At 40.8% G+C, this 22,006-nt stretch overlaps 1 protein-coding gene across 5 annotated transcripts in view; it reads left to right on the forward strand.

Annotated features, from left to right (window-relative positions):
* PIK3R4 (phosphoinositide-3-kinase regulatory subunit 4) overlaps nucleotides 1-22,006 on the forward strand; it is a 78,689-nt gene that overhangs the window by 48,635 nt on the left and 8,048 nt on the right. For 3 of the 5 annotated variants that reach the window (XM_070796968.1, XM_019964295.2, XM_070796975.1), the window contains 3 exons: nucleotides 365-575; nucleotides 6,364-6,529; nucleotides 19,415-19,579. In XM_070796968.1, the coding sequence (XP_070653069.1) occupies nucleotides 365-575; nucleotides 6,364-6,529; nucleotides 19,415-19,579 (542 nt within the window). Of the gene's footprint in view, nucleotides 1-364; nucleotides 576-6,363; nucleotides 6,530-19,414; nucleotides 19,580-19,782; nucleotides 19,817-19,865; nucleotides 20,097-22,006 lie in introns of those variants that run through there. The other 2 variants (XR_011568735.1, XM_070796983.1) reach the window with 2 other exon arrangements.

Here is a 22,006-nt window from a genome sequence, read left to right on the forward strand (position 1 = left end):
TGTCATGATTTGGATATATTTGAAGTAAGTTTTTAATTTGCAGTAATTCTTCCCTAGGCAATATATTTTAATTGAATGAACTGATAAAATTCTCTTTCTTTTTTTCAGTTAAATTAATGAATATTTTTGTTTAATGTTATTCCTACACTGATAATTTTTTTAAAATATGGAGATTTGGAATTAGTGGTTAAACTTTATCTTAATTAGGTTTTCACTGAAAAATATGTCCCTGTATTTAGATGGATTTAAAAACTGGTACATAACTAAGGACAAAAGTCTGGTGTAATAAGTAGAACATGGGTACATTTTAATCATCAAACATACTGTACTTACGACACAGATACTTATTCTTTTGGTTTTGCAGATTCCAGAAGTGACAAATGTCCAAAATAGAAAACCAACAATACAGGTTTTAAGTAGTACAATTTTACCGTCCACTTACCAGATCCGGATCACAACGTGTAAAACTGAGCTTCAGCAGCTCATACAACAGAAACGGGAGCAGTGCAATGCCGAGAGGATAGCTAAGCAGATGATGGAAAACGCTGAGTGGGAGAGTAAACCCCCCCCACCGGGTAAGTGTGCCATTGACGGGCAGTGGTATTCCAGCCTGGGTGCCAGGGCCTGCAATCCAGTGGAAGAAACTGGTACCAGTTACTGGCAGAGGAAGTGATCACAAAGCTGTCACTTTGAAAGCCCACGATACCTAATGTTTTTGCCAGGTGGTCCAGTGGCTGAGACTCCACGCGTCCAGTGCAGGGAAGCCAGGTTTGATCCCTGGTCGGGGAACCAGATCCTGCATACTGCACCTGAGACCTGGTGCAACCTAAATACATACATACATATATATATATATATATATAATATATATATATATATATATATATATATATATATATATATATATATAAAAGCCCACAGGAAGAACCAAGAAGTGAGAAATCCCAACTCATTATTCGTGGAATTGGGATCTTGGCTCTGGCAGTGCCTTTTAGGCCTGTTACCTACTGTTTTATCCTGTCTGTGGTGCATGTTCCCCATTCATAGTGCTGGGTTTTACCTGCCTGCTTAGTGTCGTGCCACTTTCTCACTAAATGTCAGACCTCCTCGAGTAAACTCTGGCTTTCAATTTCTGAAGGGTTTAATAGCTATGAATTTTCTTTAAAAAATATGTAGAAACATTTGAAAAATAATGAATGCTTTAAAAATAAATCAAAATCACCTATAACCAACCATCACTCAGCAATCGTCAACATTAAGATTTTTGGGAAAACACTTCTGTATTCTGAGAAAATTTAAAGAAACTTGAGATATTTTAGATGGAAACTGTGCCTCAGCTGTGTTAACAGACATGCCCAGTGTTATGTGATGGAGCTCATCTCTGATATTGGATTGGCAGATTTTTAAAAACGTTTTTAATGAATTTCTGTATAGTTTTAATAATAAAAATGTATCTTAAAAACTGAGACGAAATATATGCTTGTGGATTAGTCAGTTCAGTCGCTCAGTCATTTCCAGCTCTTTGCAATGCCATGGACCACAGCACGCCAGGCCTCCCTGTCCATCACCTACTCTGGGAGCTTACCCAAACTCATGTCCATAGAGTCAGTGGTGCCATCCAACCGTCTCATCCTCTGTCGTCCCCTTCTCCCCCTGCCTTCAATCTTTCCCAGCATCAGGGTCTTTTCAAATGAGTCAGTTCTTTGCATCAAGTGGTCAAAATATTGGGTAGAGATTGAAAAACCACATGAGTTCCCACAGGCTTCCGTTGTGAATGTAGGAAAAATGCCAGTGGAGACCAATGATTTAAAGATTTCAGAAATATTATTAAGTGGTCTGTGTAGTCACATAAATTTTTTTTTAAGAAAATAAATACCCTGGAATGTTTGTTTCTATAATACAGTTCAATATGGTTTATCAGCCCTGCTTTAAAAACAAAAACTGTTGATCACGCTCTGTCTATTTTATTATAGAATCTGTCTTTATAAGTCGCATTTTATACCTAAGTGCAGCTATACGTTTTATTCAGTAATCCCAGAAAAGGTATCAGATTTTGTGGTTCATGAAATGTACAATGACTGTTGGACTTTTGATTTTTTCCTTTCCACACTTGAGTGGTTTTGTGAAATTGATTTTCTCTTGGGGGAAATGTTCAACCTAGCCTGTTCTATTGTCTAGACTTCATGGCAGAGTGTTTTTTAGTATTCTCAAATCTAGCATATCCTCCCTGGAAATCACATTCAGCTGTTCTTTCCACACATGTGACCTAGAGATGCAAGGGGAACGGTATTTCGGTTGAATATGCCGGGTTTGGCAATGGTCTTGGTTTCAGGTTTGTTTCTTGGTAAAAGAAATAAGTTGATTTTAAGATAACGTTACTTAGCAGGCATAGATCCTTCAGTATAGCTTTTTAAAAAAATTATTTTAATTGGAGGATGATTGCTTTACATTACTGTATTGACTTCTGGGTGCAAAAAGATATGACACTGAAATATGAACTCCCCAGGTTGGTAGGTGCCCAATATGCTACTGGAGAAGAGCGAAGAAATAACTCCAGAAGGAATTAAGAGGCTAAGCCAAAGCAGAAACAGCTCCCAGTTGTGGATATGACTGGTGATGAAACTGAAGTATGGTGCTGTAAAGAACAACATTGCATAGGAACCTGGAATGTCAGGTCCATGAATCAGGGTAAATTGGAAGTAGTCAAACAGGAGATGGCAAGAGTGAACATCGATATTCTAGGAATCAGAGAACTAAGATGGACTGGAATGAGTGAATTTAACTCAGATGACCAGTATATCTACTACTATGGGCAAGAATCCCTTAGAAGAAATGGAGTGGCTATCAGTCAACAAAAGAGTCCGAAATGCAGTAATTGAGTACAGTCTCAAAAACGACAGAATGATCTCTATTCGTTTCCACAGCAAACCATTCAATATCACGGTAATCCAAGTCTGTTCCCCAACACTAACACCAAAGAAACTGAAGTTGAATGGTTCTCTGAAGATCTACAAGACCTTCTAGAACTAACACCCAAAAAAGATGTCCTTTTCATTATAGGGGACTGAAATGCAAAAGTAGGAAGTTAAGAGATACCTAGAGTAACAGGCAGGTTTGGCTTTGGAATACAAAATGAAGCAGAGCAAAGACTTAACAGTTTTGCCAAGAGAACGCCCTGGTCATAGCAAACACCCCCTTCCAACAACACAAGAGCTGACTCTGCACATGGACATCACCAGATGGTCAATACCAAAATCAGATTGATTATATTCCTCACAGTTGATGATGGAGAAGCTCTATACTGTCAACAAAAATGACCAGGAGCTGACTGTGGCTCAGATCATGAACTCCTTATTGCAAAATTCAGACTTAAATTGAATAAAATAGGGAAAACCCTAGGGCATTCAGGAATGACCTAAATCAAACCCCTTATGGTTATACAGTGGAAGTGACAAATAGATTCAAGGGATTAGATCTGATAGAGCACCTGAAGAACTCTGGACAGAGGTTTGTGACATTGTACAGAAGGCAGTGAAGAAAACCATCCCCAAGAAAAAGAAATGCAAAAAGACAAAATGTCTGTCTGAGGAGGCCTTACCAATAGCTGAGAAAAGAAGAGAAGCAAAAGGCAAAGGAAGAAAGGAAAGATATATCCACCTGAATGCAGAGTTCCAGCAAATAGCACGGAAAGATAGGAAAGCCTTCCTCAGTGATCAGTGCAAAGAAATACAGGAAAAACCATAGACTGGGAAAGACGAGAGATCTCTTCAAGAAATTTAGAGATACCAAGGGAACATTTCATGCAAAGGTGGGCAGATATAAGGACTGAAACAGTATGAACCTAGCAGAAGCAGAAGATATTAAGAAGAGGTGGCAAGAATACACAGAAGAACTGTACAGAAAAGATCTTAACGACCCAGATGACCACGATGGTGTGATCACTCACCTAGAGCCAGACATCTTGGAATGTGAAGTCAAGTGGGCCTTAGGAAGCATCACTATGAACAAAGCTAATGGAGATGGTGGAATTCCAGTTGAGATGTTTCAAATCCTGAAAGATGATGCTGTGAAAGTGCTGCACTCAATATCCCAGCACATTTGGAAAACTCAGCAGTGGCCACAGGACTGGAAAAGGTCAGTTTTCATTCCATTCCCAAAGAAAGGCATTGCCAAAGAATGTTCAAACTACAGTTGCACTCATTTCACATACTTTGAGCAAAGTAATGCTCAAAATTCTCCAAGCTAGGCTTCAACAGTATGTGAACTGAGAACTTCCAGATGTTCAAATTTGATTTAGAAAAGGCAGAGGAACCAGAAATCATATTACCAGCATCCATTGGATCATCAAAAAAGTAAGAGAGTTCCAGAAAAACATCCACTTTTGCTTCATTGACTATGCTAAAGCCTTTGACTATGTGGATCATAACAAAGTGGAAAATTCTTCAAGAGATGGGAATACCAGATGATCTTATCTGCCTTCTGAGAAATCTGTGTGCAGCTTAAGGAGAAACAGAACCAGACATGGAACAACAGACCAGTTCCAAATTGGGAAAGGAATATGTTAAGCCTGTATATTGTCACCCTGCTTATTTAGCTTATATGCAGAGTACATCATACGAAATGCCAGACTGGATGAAGCACAAGTTGAAATCAAGATTGCCAGGAGAAATCAATAACCTCAGATAAGGAGATGATACCACTCTTATGGCAGTAAGCAAAGAGCTGCTAAAGAGCTGCTTGATGTAGGTAAAAGAGCAAAGTGGAAAAAGCTGTTTTAAAACTCAACATTCAGAAAACTAAGATCATGGCATCCGGTCCCATCACTTCATGGCAAATAGATGGGGAAACAATGACATACTTTATTTTCTTTTCTTGGGTGACTGCAGCCATGAAATTAAAAGACGCTTGCTCCTTGGAAGAAAAGCTATGCCAAACACAGATAGTGTGTTAGAAAAGTAGGGACATTACCTTGCCAACAGAGGTCCATCTAGTTAAAGCTTTGGTTTTTCCAGTAGTCATGTATGGATGTGAGAGTGGGACCATAAAGAAGGCTGAACGCTGAAACATTGATGCTTTTGAGCTGTGGTGTTGGAAAGGACTCTTGAGAGTCCCTTGGACTGCAAGGAGATCAAACCAGTCAATCCTAAAGGAGATCAATCCCGAATATTCATTGGAAGAACTGATGCTGATGCTAAAGCTGAAGCTCCTATACTTTGGTCACCTGATGCAAAGAGCTGACTCATTAGAAAAGACCTTGATGCTGGGAAAGATTGAAGGCAGGAGGAGAAGGGGACAACAGAGGATGAGATAGTTGGATGACATCACTGACTCAATGGACATGAGTTTTTGCAAGCTCTGGGAGATGGTGATGGACAGGGAGGCCTGGCGTGCTGCAGTCCATGGTGTCGCAGAGTTGAACATGATTGAGCAAGTGAACAATATATGTATGTCCCCTCTCTTCTGAACCTCCCTCCTACCTTCCATCCCATCCCACACCCTAGGTTTTTTAAAAAATTGATTAATATTAAATATTATTAAATGTTATGCCCAAATATAAAGTTTTTTTTTAATCAAACATTGAAGATTGTTATATGCAAAGACCTATGCTGGATATTGTGAATGATACAGGATGGATAAAACATAGTCTCTGGCCTCAGGGACTTTGTTGTTTACTAGAGGATATTAATTATTTATGAAAAGAATATACACGAGCAGAGTGTATAGATGTCATAAGGTACTAGAAAATCCTTGGGTATTCTGAGCCTAATTTATAATCCTGTTTATACCAATCTGTTGATGTCATAGAATATATGATTGCAGGCAGAGAAGAAGTCCACATTTGGGTTTTACTGTGGACCTGGGGCAGTGTTAGACGCTTTATATCTCATTTACCCATACAGTCATTGTGTGGGTTGAGTAATTTCCCCCTCATTTTACGTTTGTGGGAATTGAAACCTAAGTACCCCAAGGTCACACTGTGGTGTGATAGATCTGGGTCTTTGAGGCTTTTGGAGTGGGCTCTCTCCCTAGTGCCCCATTTCTCTACATCAAGGTAGTCATTACCTCTTGCCGTTGAGCAAGTAGTTGGGGTTTTTCCTGGTAGCAGATGGCTAGTGTGCCCTCTTAGATGCTGGAGAAGGCCCTAGGGCAGTCTTTCTAAGGCTGTTTGAAAGGATATCTTCCTCCATAGGCGATAATATCTGACGTGGTCCAGTAGGCCACTCAGTATTGACTAGCTCTTGGGACCCTTTGTTTAGTTCTTATGAACTGTTCTCCTGTTGGCTGTTGATGCTTGTAGCTGGGCGTAAAGGGAAGATTGTATCTGTAAACTGAAACTTAAGACATGCTCCTGGTTTTCCTCAGGGTGGCGGCCTAAGGGGCTACTTGTGGCACATCTTCACGAACATAAGTCTGCTGTGAATCGGATTAGAGTCTCTGACGAGCATTCACTGTTTGCCACGTGTTCAAATGATGGCACAGTGAAAATCTGGAACAGTCAGAAGATGGAGGGGAAGACCACCACCACCAGGTAACCTGCACCTAGGCGGAGAGGCCACCCCCCGACCCAGTCACTGAGTGCTCACTCGGTGACAGGTACTGTTTTAGGTACCAGGAATACAGTGGTGATAAATAGACACAAATACATGTTCTGGGAAACTTAACTTCAGTGGGAGGCGACAGACAATAAACATTGTGTAAGTAAGTAAAACAGGTTGTGTTTTTGGATGGTAAGAAATTTTATTGGAAAAAATGATAGCAGAAAAAGAGGGGTAGAGGGTGAGTGGGTGGGGTAGACTAGAGTTTAAAGAAATTGGCTAGAGACTTCTTCACGGAGAAGGTATCCTTTAAAGAAGCCCCTGACAAAGATGAGAGAAAATGCCACGGATGTCCTGGGAAAGAGCCTTCTCTGCAGAGGAAACATGGGCCTCAGAGACAGAAGAATGTTTGGCATGTTCGGGGAAGAACAGGAAAGTCTGTGTGAGGGAGAAGGAAGTCAGAGGGCCTGAGTTCACAGGGCCTTGCAGGCTGTCGTGAGGGGCTTAGCCTCTGAATGAGGTGGGGGGGCCTTTGGATGGTTCTGCATGGTGGAGAGACATGATCTGAGTCAAACTTCAACAGAATTACTCTGGTTCTTGTGTTGAGAATAGACTGAGGAGGTGCAGGGTAGAAGGATTAGGAGGCTTTTTCTGTAACTGAGCGAGATGGGGGACATAGTGGGAAATGATCAGATTCTGGGTATGTTTTAATGCTGGCGTCAACAAGATTTGCTGAATGGGTTAGATGGAGTGTGAGCAACAGAGAAAGTAGGAAATGATAAGAGTGCCCAGTCAAGAGAGACATAATTATTAGTTGAAATCTTGAAGACTCTTCACATATGCATGATGAGGTTATGATAAATGGGGGAGATATTTTAGATTTGTACAACTTTGTAGTTGTGTGCCTAATTTGGTCTGGATCCGAAAAGAAAGCTATTAGAAATCAAAATTGAATCTCTGTACATGAAAAGATGTGGGGAACCTTTGGTACTTTTCTCATTATCAGTTCATTGACCATGCTGTTTTTCAGTCAGTTAAGTTGTGTCCAACTCTTTGCAACCCCACGGACTGCAACACACCAGGCTCTTCTGTCCCCAGTCTCCTGGAGTTTGCTCAAGTTTATGACCATTGAGTCATTGATGTCTAATCATTGACCACTGACCATTTGACCAGTAACCACAAAATGGTCAACAAAATATCTTTGATAAACTAATTAATAAGTTTACTCCTTACCGACCTGATATGATTTTATTCTGTTAATTCTGCTCTAATCTTTGCAGCACGCTTAGTTATTTTTCATGTTCATTCACTCTTGGCATTGCATTGGTCAGAACATGAGTTGAAAACCAGTAAAAGAATCTTGGCTCCATGAGGCAATTTTTTTGGTCAATATTTAAATGAAATTTTCAAACCTTGAGAGAGGTTTTCCAGTGAACACACATGCTTGTGGCAAGACTCTAAATACTTAACAATTTTACTTTATTTGCTGTGTCGTATAATTATCCATCTTCCTATCAATTCATCTTTTAAAAATGTATTTCAGAGCGAGTCACAGATATCAGAACATTTCTCCTAAAAATTTCAGCCATGTATATTGCTAATATTTGTTTATAGTTCTCCCTTTCTTCTTGGGCATAAAGTTTGTATGCTGTGAAGCACACAGATCTTAACCATTCCAAAAGATCCAGCAAATACACAAACTTGTGCAACTTAAAAACCACTCTCAAGATACAGAATATAACTAGAATGTTCCCTCATGTTCCTTTGCATAAAATGCCTGCCTCCTCCCTGCCTACAGCCATTCTTTTGATTTTCCCCCACCATTATTAGCATTTTGATTAATGTTCTAAAAATCTCTGATAACTATTTTCCAAATGGTTCTTTGTTATTATCATCATTAGTTGTATTCATTTTTGCTTTTATTAGTAGGGTAAGTTTAATTGGTTTGAGTAAGCCTCTCAAGTAAAAACTTGGAATCATCCATTAACTTTGCAGAAACCTCCTGTTAATTCCAGATGCTTTTTATCACAGAGCCATGCCTTTGTCCCCGTGTCATATTTTAGGCAGTGGTAAACCAGAAAATGTGGCAGTTCAGCTGGCAGTAACTGTAGTCTTTGGAACGTTTGTATGATGTTTAGGAGAATGGGTGTCCTCTGGACACGGGGGCTTTCTTGTCTGTAAGAGCAGACTGTAAGCCTTAGCTTGGAGATGCTTCATTCCAGGTCCAGGGAGAGAAAGAGGGCAAGGGAATAGGAAGTGTTACCCTCATCATGTGCCTTTGTGAGCTGATGAGGGAGAAGGAGGCCTTCAAAGCGGTGCTGTGTTTCTTAGGCGGTCTCACTAGTACCTTCTGACTGCCTGGGTATTTCCCTCATGCAGTATGTTGGCTGACCACCCCATTGCAGCTCTGACTTTCTCCTTGAATTGCATCGGTGATTTAGGCCATCTGGATCTTAGCTCTGCTGTTTGCTTCTTTCTTATTTCAGTTAAACTTTTAGTTTTTCCTTTGTGGACTAATTCTTGAAAAATTGCTGTGTTTTTTTTTTTTTTTTTTTTTTTAACTTTTACATAGATTTTTAAAATTTAACCCTTTGTAGTATTCTAAACTGTATTTTCCATATATGCTCTTTGTGCTTCCCCATTTTTGGCTCATTTAGCTTCTCGATTTTAGGAAACACTGATGTATTTGGTACTTGCCAAATTTGATGGTAAAACATCTAAGTATAGTGTTATTCCAATGAAGAGTAGTGCAAGAAATTATCAGTGTTAGGATTACATAGTTTAGAGTCTGAGATAGTATTAGAAGTTGAAGTTTTTGAGTGATATGGCTACCCTGAAGTAAAGGGTTAACCTGAGGCCTGAACTTTACAAAATTGAATTTTGGGGATAGGAAGAGAGCAGTCAGAAAAGAAGAGAGAAGAAACCATTTAAGTTATGTCATACTGCAACAGAAGGGAGCGTTTAAGAAAGAGATTTATCAGATCAGATCAGATCAGTTGCTCATTCGTGTCCGACTCTTTGCAACCCCATGAATCACAGCACGCCAGGCCTCCCTGTCCATCACCAACTCCCGGAGTTCACTCAGACTCATGTCCATCGAGTCAGTGATGCCATCCAGCCATCTCATCCTCTGTCGTCCCCTTCTACTCCTGCCCCCAATCCCTCCCAGCATTAGAGTCTTTTCCAATGAGTCAACTCTTCGCATGAGGTGGCCAAAGTACTGGAGTTTCAGCTTTAGCATCATTCCTTCCAAAGAAATCCCAGGGCTGATCTCCTTCAGAATGGACTGGTTGGATCTCCTTGCAGTCCAAGGGACTCTCAAGAGTCTTCTCCAACACCACAGTTCAAAAGCATCAATTCTTCGGCGCTCAGCCTTCTTCACAGTCTAACTCTGACACCCATACATGACCACAGGAAAAACCATAGCCTTGACTAGACGGACCTTTGTTGGCAAAGTAATGTCTGTGCTTTTGAATATGCTATCTAGATTTATCAGCAGCTCTCAAATGCAGTAAAAGTGCCAAGTGGCATGAAAGCCTAGTAAAACAATTGGGTGTTCTCACACAGTGACCTTTGGTGAGTATAGTTCATACATCCATCATCCATGGAAAGCTTTGGACTTTATGTATCACAAGCCTTTATGATGAACATATTCTAAGAAGAAGAAAGATTTAATTCAGATACTTAGTTTTGAGGCTGTTCAGATTGGCTTTTATTTTCCCCTAACATTTTTATTTATTTTTAATCAAAGGATAATTGCGTTACAGTATTGTTTTGATTTCGGCCACACATCAACATGAATCAGCCATAGGTACATATACAGCTCCCTCTTGAGTCTCCCTCCCACCCCTCACCCCATCCCACTCCTGTAGGTTGTCACAGAGCCCCAGTGTGAGTTCCCTGAGTCATCCAGCAAACTCCCGCTGGCTCTCTGTGTACACATGGTCGGGCATCTGTTTCCCTGTTCTCCCTCCATTCATCCCACCCACCCCTTGCTGAGTCTGCACACACATCTCTTCTCTAATCTCCATCTCAGCTGCTGCCCTGCAGGTAGGTTCTTCAGTACCGTCTTTCCAGAGTCCACATATGTGTTAGTATATGATACTTGTTTCTCTCTTTCTGACTTACTTCACTCTGTATAATAGGCTCTGTGTTCATCCACCTCATTAGAACTGACTCAAATGTGTTCCTTTTTATGGCTGAGCAATAGTCCATTGTGTATATATATACCAAAGCTGGCTTTATCCATTCATCTGTTGGTGGACATCCAGGTTGCTTCCACGTCCCAGCTGTTGTATCCATGCTGCAGTGAGCATTCGGGTACATGTGTCTTTCGGTTATGGTTTTCTCAGGGTATATGCCCAGTAGTCGGATTGTTGAGTCATAGGTGGTTTTATTCCTGGTATTTTAAGGAATCTCCAGGCTGTTCTCCATTGTGGCTGTACCAGTTTACATTCCCACCAACAAAGCAAGAGGGCCCATTTCCTTCACACCCTTTCCAGCATTTATTGTTTGTGGATTTTTTGATGATGGCCATTCTGACCCATGTGAGGTGATACCTCACTGTAGTTTGATTTGCATTTCTCTGATAGTGAGCAGTGCTGATCATCTTTTTATGTGTTTATTAGCCATCTGTTTGTCTTCTTTGGAGAAATGTCTGTTTAGGTCTTTTTCCCACTCTTTGATTGGGTTGTTTGCTTTTATAGTATTGAGTTGCATGAGTGGCTTGTATATTTTGGAAATTAATTCTTTGTTAGTTGTTTCACTTGTTTATTGTTTCCTCCCATTCTGAGCGTTGTCTTTTCTTGCCTTCTTTTTAATTATAAAAAACTGGGAGCAAACTAAAGATGCAGCAGAAGGAGAGAAACTGGATAAGTAAGTGATTATTGTGGTAATAAAGTGATTGCTGTAGAAATACATTTTTTTGGTATGGACTATATTGATACAGTCTGTGAAAATACAGTTTTGAGAAGTTGGTTTAAGAACTCATGTAGGATTTCTGTTTTTAGAAAGACAGAGTAAGAATTTTCAAAATTATTTTCCTCAAAAACAATGAGAACACTGGCAAAAACTGTCAAAAACTGTCAAAATCAACTTTTTCAGGATTCTAGAAATTAAAGTCCTTCATCAATCTGAAAATTGTTGTTTGAGAAAAACGGCTGACTCTCAGAACAGCAAGCCATGGATGTGAGCCCTGATTTCATCCCCCACTACTTCCAAGCTGTACAGTGGCTTTGGAAAACTTAACAGTAACCGTGAAAACCAACAGCTTAGTAGCCCCTGGAGGGGTCGTTAAAGGCTTTGAACTCCTCCAAGGCCCCGTTTCCAGAGAATTATCACCATTTGACCAGCTTGCTGTAAACCGCCACGATCAGGGCCTGTCCTGTCTTCATTTGAGCTGTTACTTTGTTCTTTGAGGAAAAACTCTACCCATGGAGCATTTGTTGAAATTATTGATGGGATTTGTTTAACATTGCAGCTGCCTGAGGTGGCAGTCCCAGTTGTAGCTAAGAAGAGGCTCACGAAAAACTTTAAAGCAAGTGTGTGATATCAGTAGGGGGCTTTTGAAAAGTTTGGATGTATGCATGGGTGTCTATAAGACCACATGCACTTGCAGGGTTGTGTATAAGCCCAAGAAAGAACTCTGGAGGCTGCAGGTTCTCAGCTGTGGCTGACCTTGAGTCTCTGTGTGAGCAGGAGATGAAGGATGAGGCCGAGCTGTAAACTGCTTTGTTGAGGGTGTGCCACAGCTAGCACGGAGAGCCTCACACGGGCTGGACCTCGCATCAGTTCATGAGATGTAAGGAATGTCATTGTTATTTAGTCACTAAGTTGTATCTGACTTTTGCAACCCCATGGACTGTAGCCCGCCAGGCTCCTTTGTCCATGGAATTTGCCAAGCAAGAATACTGGAGGGGGTTGCCATTTTCCTTCTCCAGGACATCGTCCCAACCCAGGGATCGAACCCATTTCTTCTGCATTGGCAGGCAGATTCTTTAATGACCCCAGGAAAGTCATTAGCTGATCATTAATTTAACTGACTCGAGAGTTCAGTGGCCACGCATGAGAAATAAAGACTTTGTAGGATTGGTCTCTAGGCAAGTCACTAAACAAGCAGTGACAACATTGGTATCTTATTTCCAAAGTCAATGCATACCAGTTAAAATGTCTAGTTTTGGACAAAAGTTAAAAGTCAGGCAAAGAAATAGGGAAGTATGTCCTATATACAGGAAAAAATGCAGGCAATAGAAACAGTACCTCACTAATCCAAGAAATTGGACTTTTTAGACAATGACTTTAAATTAGTGATTAAAAATATTTTCAAAAAATTAGAAGAAATTATGTCTAAAGGATTAAAAGGAAATTATGAGAAAAATGTATTAACAAATAGACAATGTCAATAAAGGGATAGAAATGATAAACAGAAATCCTGGCGTTCTGAAGTATAATAACAGAAATGAAGAGTTCAGGGCTGAACAGCAGATTTCAACTGGCGAGAGAAAAAACCAGGGACTTGAAAATAGAAAATAGTTGACATCCATTCAGAAGTATAAAAACTAAAAGAGAATAAAGAAAACCAAACAGAGCCTCAGAGGCCTGTGGACCACCATCAGGTGTACCAACATACACATGATAGTCCCAAAAGGCAAGGAGAGAGAACATTGGAGGAAATACGGCTTGAACCACCCCCCCGCCCCCGCCCCCAGATTTGGTGAGAAGCATTAATCTGCACATTTGAGGAGCTCAGCTAACTCCAAATAGGACAAAGATCAAAGAGAGCCATACGAGAGACATGATAAGCAAATTGTTGAAGCAATTGTTGAAAAATATTGAAGCAAAAGAGCAAAGAGACTCATCTTGTACGAGGGACCTTCAGTAAGGTTAATAGCTGACATTCAATCAGAAATGGTGGAGCCTGGAAGTCAGTGAGATGATATATTCAGAGTCTAGGAAGAAAAAGACTGACAGTAATTCTATATCCAGCAGAATTGTCTTTCAGAAACAAAGGAGAAATTAAGATATTCCAAGGTAAATAAAAACAGGGAATTTATTGCCAGAAGATTTCACCTGAAAGAAATACCAAAAGGAGTCTGTCGTGCTGACAGGAAAGGACATGAGACTAACTTGAACCACATGAAGAAATAAAGAGCATCAAGTAAAGGTATCAATAGATACAGGAGTGAACATAAGACAGTACAAGTTAGTTTTTTTCTGTAACTCTTTCTGCTATCTGATTTAAAAGAAGACTACGTAAAGAAATAATTATAAAACTGCATTGAGTTTATAGTGCATAAAGGTGTAATTTGTATGACAGTAATAGTACAGACAAGGGAGGAGGGAGCAGATGTATTGGAGCAAAATTGGTGCTCATCTGATTGTGTTTAGATGTTGATTGTATTTTCCAGGGAAACCACTAAAAGAAACCCTTAAAAACATTTAGTAAAACTCAAAAACGTGTGATAGAGGAAATTAGGGATTGAAATCATGTACTGGAAGATGTCTTTATAGCACACGGGAGCAGCGGTGGACTAGAGCAACCACCAAAACCCACGTAAGACGCAGAGAAAACAAATAGCACAGTGTCAAACCTAAGCCCTACCTTATTCTAATTGCGTTAAATGTAGTCAAAGGCAGAGTTGGCAGGAAGTAAGACAAAACATGACATGACTGTTTCCCACAAGAGACAACAGTTTAAATTCAAGAGATGCAGTGCGAGAGTAAAAGGGCTGAAAACGGTACACCCTGCAGACAGTTTCTAAAAGAGCTGGAGTGGCTATGCTTATCTCAGACATTTTAACACAAAAATCGATACTAGAGATAGACAAGGATATTTTATAATGACAACAGGGTCATCCCATCGGGAAAACATAGCAATTACAAACACGCTGCTAACAGCAGAGCCCCTGCATGGAGGAAGAACGGACAAAATTGGAGGGGAAAGTAGTTTAACAGTAATAGTTGGAGATTTTAATGCTCTTCCCGTAAGAAGAGTTGAGCACACTGCAGGCCTACCAGGTCTGACGTCTATAGAACACTCTACCCGGCTGCAGCAGATTATCTAGGACAGACACCAAGCTTCAGTAAATTTAAAGGTACTGAGCTGTATCAACATACATGTTCTTTAACCACGGTGAAATGAAACTAGATCAGTAACAGAAATTCGGGGGATTCACAGGTTTGTAGAGGTTAAGCAGCGCATGGCAAAATGACCAGTGGCTCAAAGGGAAATTAGAGAAATACTTTGAGGTGACTGAAAATGAAAACACAACAAACCAAAACTTAAGGGTGCAGTTAAAGGAATATTGGAGAAGTTTATAGCTGCATGCAGCTGTATTTAAAAAGAAGAAAAATCATAAATCAGTAACTTAACTTTAACCTTAAATCTAGAAAAAGAAGAGCAAAGTAAACCCAAAGCAAGTAGAAGGAAGGAAATCATAAAAGACCAAAGAAGAAACAAATGACATAGGGAATAACGGAGAAAAACCAGCAAAAGCAGAATTCAGTTCTTTGGGAAGGTCAGAATTGGCAAACCTTTAAAAGGGAGAGTTACTAAAGTTAAAACTAGGAAGGAAAGAGGGAATGTTACTGTTGAGTACATCGCTATGGAGCATAGAAGAATACTATGAACAATTGTATGCCAACAAATAAAATAACCTAGATGAAATGGACAGATTAGATTCCCAGAGAGATACAACCTATCAGAGGTAATCAATAAGAAATAGGAAACCTGAATATTTAGACCTATAACAATAAGATTAAATTAGTAATTAAAAGAAAAACTTCCTACAAAGAGAAGCCCAGGCTGAGATGATTTCATGGTGCATTCTACCAATACTTAATGAATTAACGCCCATCCTTCAAAAACTTTTTCAAAAAAAATAGATGAGGGAACATTTTGTAATTCATTCTATAAGGGCAGTGTTACCCTGATACCACAACCAGGCAAAATATGTGACCAGAAAACAGTAGACCAAGACGCACAGGTAATATGGGCATTAAAATCCTCAACAAAATACTAGTAAACGGAATTCAGCATGTTCAAAGGATAATATACCATGACCAAGTGCAGTTTATCCCAAGAATGCAAACCCTTTCCAACATTTGAAAATCAGTCAGTGAATATATCACATTAATAGAATAAAGGATGAAGACCACAGATGATCTCAAAAGATTCTTAGAAAGATTTTGTTAAAATCTAACACTGTTTTATGATTAAAAGCAACTCAAGTAGTTACAGTTTAGTGCTGATAAGGACGTCTATGAAAAGCCCACTAACATCATACTTACAGACTAAACACTTGCCCATGAGGCGAGCCATGTAAGTAAGAATGTCCACTCTGACTGCTTTCATGGTTCTTAGTGGGGTCATTTAGATAAGGAAAAGAAATATAAGGCATCCAGGTTGGAAAGGAAGAAGTAAAATTGTATTGGCAGTCAGTAAGCAATAAAAAGAAAAACCTATTAGAACTATCAAATGAGTTCAACAAAAAGTTGTAGAACATACGATCATATTGTATTTATATGTATAAAAGTCACTTGGATTTCTGTGTGCTAACAATGAACTATGGGCTTCCCTCATAGCTCACTTGGTAAATCACCTGCCTGCAATGCAGGAGACCTGGGTTCAATTCCTGGGTTGGGAAGATCCCCTGGAGAAGGAAATGGCTACCCACTCCAATATTCTTGCCTGGAGAATCCCATGGACAGAGGAGCCTGACAGGCTACAGTCCACAGACTTGGAAGAGTCTGACACAACTTAGCTGCTAAACCACCACCACCAACAGTGAACAATCCAAAGATGAACTAAAGAAAGCAATTCTGTATACAAGAGCATCAGAAACAATGAAGTACTGAAGAATAAATTTAACAGAAACATACAAGACTTGAATACTGAAGGCTACAAACATCACTGAAAGAAATATTTTAAAATATTTATAGAAGACCTAAGTAGAAACACATCCCATGTTCATTCAGTGGAAAACTTTTGCTGTTTGTTAATATAGCTGACATCCCCAAATTGATCCTCAGATTTTCCCTATGAAATTTCCAGCTGCCCTTTTCTACAGAAGTTGACATTCTGATCCTAAAATTCATGAAGATATGCAAAGGACTTAAGTAGCCAAGACAGTCTTAAGGAAATAACTGAGTTGGAGAAATCACACTCCCAGATTGGCCACCAAACTACAGCAGTCAAGACACTGTGTTAACGGCATAGGGATAAATGCATTAGTCAGTGGGCTAGAGCTGACATGCAGAGGTACGTTTATGGTCACTGCTTTCTGACATAGGTGCCAGGACAGCTGAGTGTGGGGAAGAACAGCCTGAACAGATGGTGTAGAGATTACTGGGCAATTGCATGCAAAAGAATGGGTTTGCAGAGAATTTTTCAAAATGGATCATAGACCTGAACGTAAGAGCTAAACTGTAAAACTTGTATAAGAAAACATAGGCATGTAATTCTTCATGACCTTGGATTTAGGCAGCTCAGATGGTAAAGAATCCACCTGCAGTGCAGGGGACCCTGGTTCGATTCCTGGGTTGGAAAGATCCGCTGGAGAAGGGATACGCTACCCATTGCCGTATTCTTGGGCTTCCCTGCTGGCTCAGCTAGTAAAGAATCTGCCTGCAATGAGGGAGACCTGGGTTCGATCCCTGGGTTAGGAAGATCCCCTGGAGACAGGAAAGGCTACCCACTCTAGTATTCTGGCCTGGAGAATTCCATGGACTGTATGGTCCACGGGGTCTCTAAGAGTCGGATACAACTGAGCAACTTTCACTTCTGAAATATGCCACCAGAAAACACAGTGACAAAAATAGATGTGATTTCATCAAAATTATGAACATTTGTACTTCAAAGGACACTGTCAAGAAAGTGAAAGGACAACCCACAGAATGAGATAAATACTCTGAATATATAAAGAACTGTTTTAACTCAACAGTAAGAAAACAAGTAATTACAAAGCAGAGGACTCAGATAGAGTTGGCCCTTTATACCTGTGGGTTCTGCAGAATCAGTCAACCAGGGATAGAATATTTTCCGTTGATATGCAACCCTTGGATACAGAGGGCCTAGAGGGACTAGTTCATTCTGATTTTAGAATCTGCTGGGGGTCCTGGAACCAGTCCCCTAAGAATATAAAGGGTAACTGGGAGGTATGCAAAAAAGGTACTCTGCATCTTTAGGGAAATACAGATCAGAACCACAGTGGGATACCACATCACACCCACTAGAATGACTCTAATCAAAAAGACAAGAACAAGTGCTGGAGACAGCGTGGAGAAATTAGCACCTTTGTACTTTGCTGGTATGAGTGTCGAGTGATGCAGCAAGTTTGGAAAAAGGTTCGGCAGTTTCTCAAATGCTAATCATAGAGTTACCTGTTACTCTGCAGTTTTACTCCTAGGTATAAACCCAAGAAAGCTGAAGACATTTGTTCACATGAAAATCTATAAATGAGTGTTCATAGTAGCATTATTCATAATAGCCAAAAAGTGGAAACCATAATGTCTATCAGCTATTGAATGGATAAGCAAATACAGTATATCCACATAATGGAATATTATTTAACCATAGAAGGGATAAAATGCCCATGCATGCTCCAAGTCACTGAGTTGTACACTTTAAAATGTTACACTTTATGACATTTATTTCAGCAAGGCTGCTATTAAAAAGTGAACTAGAGAGGCATGATTAATATATAAAATGTTCCATATTTATTTATAAATCAAATATAAATATACTGTAATATGCATAGAAAACTCTTTGGGAAGCTATATAATAATGTCTGTAGTGTTCCTCTGTGGTTTTCCCAGGTACCTCAGTGGTAAAGAATCCGCCTAACAATGCAGGAGGCCTGGGTCCAGTCCCTGGGTCGGGAAGATCCCCTGGAGAACGAAATGGCAATCCACTCCAGTATTCCTGTCTGGGAAATCCCGTGGGCAGAGGAGCCTGGTGGGCTACAGTTCATGGGGTCACAGAGAGTCAGACGCAACTTAGCGACTAAACAACAAAAGTGTTTCTCTCTGGGTGTTAGAATTATGTTTTTACTTCTTTTTTTTTTTTAATAGTTTTTGTATATTTAAGATGTATTAACTTGTATAATAAATTATAGAAGATAAAGGTGAATAAATTTGGTGTTCTGGGGCTGTGACCTTTAAGGAGTGGCCGCTTAGAAGGCTGAGTATGTGACCCTTGTGGAGGGTGATGAAGGAGGAACTCTGCAGGCACCGCTCATCACATTCAGGAAGTTCGGTGGTAAATTTAAAGGAGGGGGACAGACAGCTTGAGGGGTCAATGTGTGTGTGGGAGAGACTGAATATTACAGTAATACTGTGTGTTAATAAACGTTTCATGATTTACATGTTAATTGAGCTACACTATGTCCTGCTTAGAAATGTTGGGCTGTAAACGGGTAAACTGAGGTGCAGTGCAGGTTAAGTGGCTTGACTCAAATCATACTGGTGGTCAGTTAGTGGAACTCGGCCCTGTGATTCCCAAGCCAGTGCCGTCCTGCTGTGGCAGGCTGCATCTGCGGGATTATGGAATAACTGCAGGGGTAAGAGGAGGGCTTCAGGAATTGCAGAAAGGAAGCAAGCTGGGTCAGGCCACAGTGAGGGAAGTCCAGCTGGAAAGGAGGGTGGACAGTCTTTCCTTGATCAGAGAGAAGCGTGTGAAGACGGCCACTTGAAAGTATCAGAAGGAAAGGTGGTTTTGTGCCAGTGCTTCTGAGGGGGATTATTTTTGTTACACGATCAAGGAGGGAAACAGACCTCAGAGTATCATTTTTTGTTTGTTAACAGTCCTGTGGCTGTTTAATGTCAGCGATAGTAATACTCTGTGGCTTTTCAGAAACGCAGTTCTGCTTTTCTTTGTGCAGGTCTATTCTCACCTATAGCCGAGTCGGGGGCCGTGTCAAGACGCTCACATTCTGCCAGGGTTCCCACTACTTAGCCGTAGCGTCCGATAATGGTGCCGTCCAGCTTCTCGCGATTGAGGCCTCCAAGCTGCCCAAGTCTCCCAAGATTCATCCTCTGCAAAGCAGGTATCTGTCTGTCGTTTGTGTTTTTTAAACTGCATTTGGTGTCCTGGGATAATGTAACCCTCCTTCTGTAATAGTTTGGATCAGCTGAGGGCCTGTGACAATGTACTTCTGTTTTTAAGCACATGAAATGAATAAAATTGGGTTTCCAACTCAAATCTATCACACACAGTTTGAGGAAACTATTTCTGCCAATTTGTCCAAAGGTCAGAAGGGCAGCTTTGAACATGTGGCTCATCCCAGTCTGGAATCTGAATAACCTAATTATCAGTTACATCTTCTGTCTCAGCTCTGGCTGCTGGTTTCGAAAATGTGAGTGTTCTTCATTAAAGGAAGCTCAAAAGTGGTGTCAGCATTTTGTCACTTGGCAGTAAAGCCTCTGAAGTTGCTGGGAATGGAGCAGAGTGTTCAATCATATTGTTTGCTTATCATTTTAAAAAGAAGATCCTGGCTGGCTTTATCTAAGAATTTCCTCCACTTCTTACAGATTGTGGTTGCTTGTAGATTAAACCCATGCAAGGTAAGATATTTAAAGGTCAAACAGAACAATTTTTCAGCTGATGAGTGTGTGCTGCACACGGAAAATTGCAGAAATGAGTAAGATGTGTTTGTTATACTCTCTAAGAAACGAGCCTAGTGGGAGAGGCAGACCAGCGAACAGATGACTTCAGTGCAGTATGACAGCGTGCCCTGTGCCGGGGACGGGGGACCAGCTTACGGGTGGATCGGGGAGGTGGCCTGGAGGGGGCGCCACCCCATGTGGCCACAGCAGGGTGGTGGCGTAGGGCGGGGCGGGCACATCGGGGACCCTCAGGGAGGAAGCAGAGCCCCCAGATGCCTCGTCACAGTTTCAATGGATTACAGCTCACCTCCACTGGGCAGCTGAGGAAGAAGGGGGTGACGATTGGGTCACCTGGGACTTTATTATTTCTTTGTATCATTTTGTTTATTCTTTGTTTTGCTTTTACCAATTACGTTTTTTTTTTTTTTTTTTTTTTTAACACATTCACTAAAGAGACTTGGGCAGCTTCTGTCCAGGACCCATTATAATAATCTTGAACTAAGTCCTTTCAGCAGAGAGTGGTTACAGAGCAGCCTCTGCATGGCATAAATCTCCAGAGGGCTCTTGGTGGAGTGCATGGTGTGAGGACCCTGCAGCAGAGTATACATTTCGTGTGGGAGAGCCTCTAAGCTGACAGCACTTTTCATTGCGAATATTAGTTTTTACTGTTTACCCTGAGCAACACTTATATCTTCCCTGATGGCTCAGTTGGTAAAGAATCTGCCTGCAATACAGGAGACCCCAGTTCAATTCCTGGGTCGGGAAGATCCACTGGAGAAGGGATAGGCTACCCACTCCAGTATTCTTGGGCTTCCCTTGTGGCTCAGCTGGTAAAGAATCCACATACAGTGCTGGAGACCTGGGTTTGATCCCTGGGTTGGGAAGATTCCCTGGAGAAGGAAAGGCTACCCACTCCAGTGTTCTGGCCTGGAGAATCCTATGGGTTGTATAGTCCAAGGGGTCACAAAGAGTCAAACACAGCTGAGCAACTTTGAGCAACACCGACTCTCTGGATTGGCAGGTTGCCCCAGGAGGCTTTGCCTGGTGGCAGGCGCTCCCAGGAAACCCCGCGAGGGGCACGTATTTGGTCTTCCCGTGTCACCTTGGCTCTGAATACTTAGGATCTGTGGGTCCTTTTCACTGTTTGTTTGGCATTTGGACTTTTCATCATCACCTTAGGGAATATTGTCATGGTTAGAATGTTTATAATTGTTTGCCTAAGACAGGAGTTAGAAAGCTACAGCCAGCAGTATGGCCCATGTTAAGAATGATTTTTGCATTTTCAAAGGGTTGTTTTAAAAAAAAGAACATGCAGCAGAGATGCGTGTGGCTTTAAATCCTGGCAGATTCACTGCCCGGCTCTCACAATGCTGCTGACCCTCAACAAAGCCAAAACAGCAGTGTTCAGAGGCCTGATACGCACTGACCAAGAAAGCCGGCCAGCATGTTTATGGCATTATTTTAGTTTAAAAATTCCTCAGCTTGAAAAAAAAACAAAAAACAGGTATATCAAGGAATGGAATAGTACTTACAAAGGAATCACTAATCTTATTTACTTCACTTTATTATTAGTAATAAAAGGGAGCGAATGATTGATTCATTCAGTAACAGCAATGAATCTTAAATCCTTCTTTCTAATAAAAGAAGTCATCAGCATGAGGGGAAGTGAGTGAAAGATACATGGAAGTCTGTGCACTACATTTGCAGCTCTTCTGTAGTTCTGAAGTAATTTTTTTAAAAATGCTCAACTGTCCTTGTCTTCGATGGGCCACAGAGTTTCTTGACCATGGTTAGAAGGTAGATTGATCTGCAGTGGAGGCGAGTGCTGTGTCTTTCGTGATGGACGAGCCTTTGCCTCTTGACGTGTG

The sequence above is a fragment of the Bos indicus genome, chromosome 1 (assembly GCF_029378745.1).
Source record: "Bos indicus isolate NIAB-ARS_2022 breed Sahiwal x Tharparkar chromosome 1, NIAB-ARS_B.indTharparkar_mat_pri_1.0, whole genome shotgun sequence".
Taxonomy (NCBI): Eukaryota; Metazoa; Chordata; class Mammalia; order Artiodactyla; family Bovidae; genus Bos; species Bos indicus.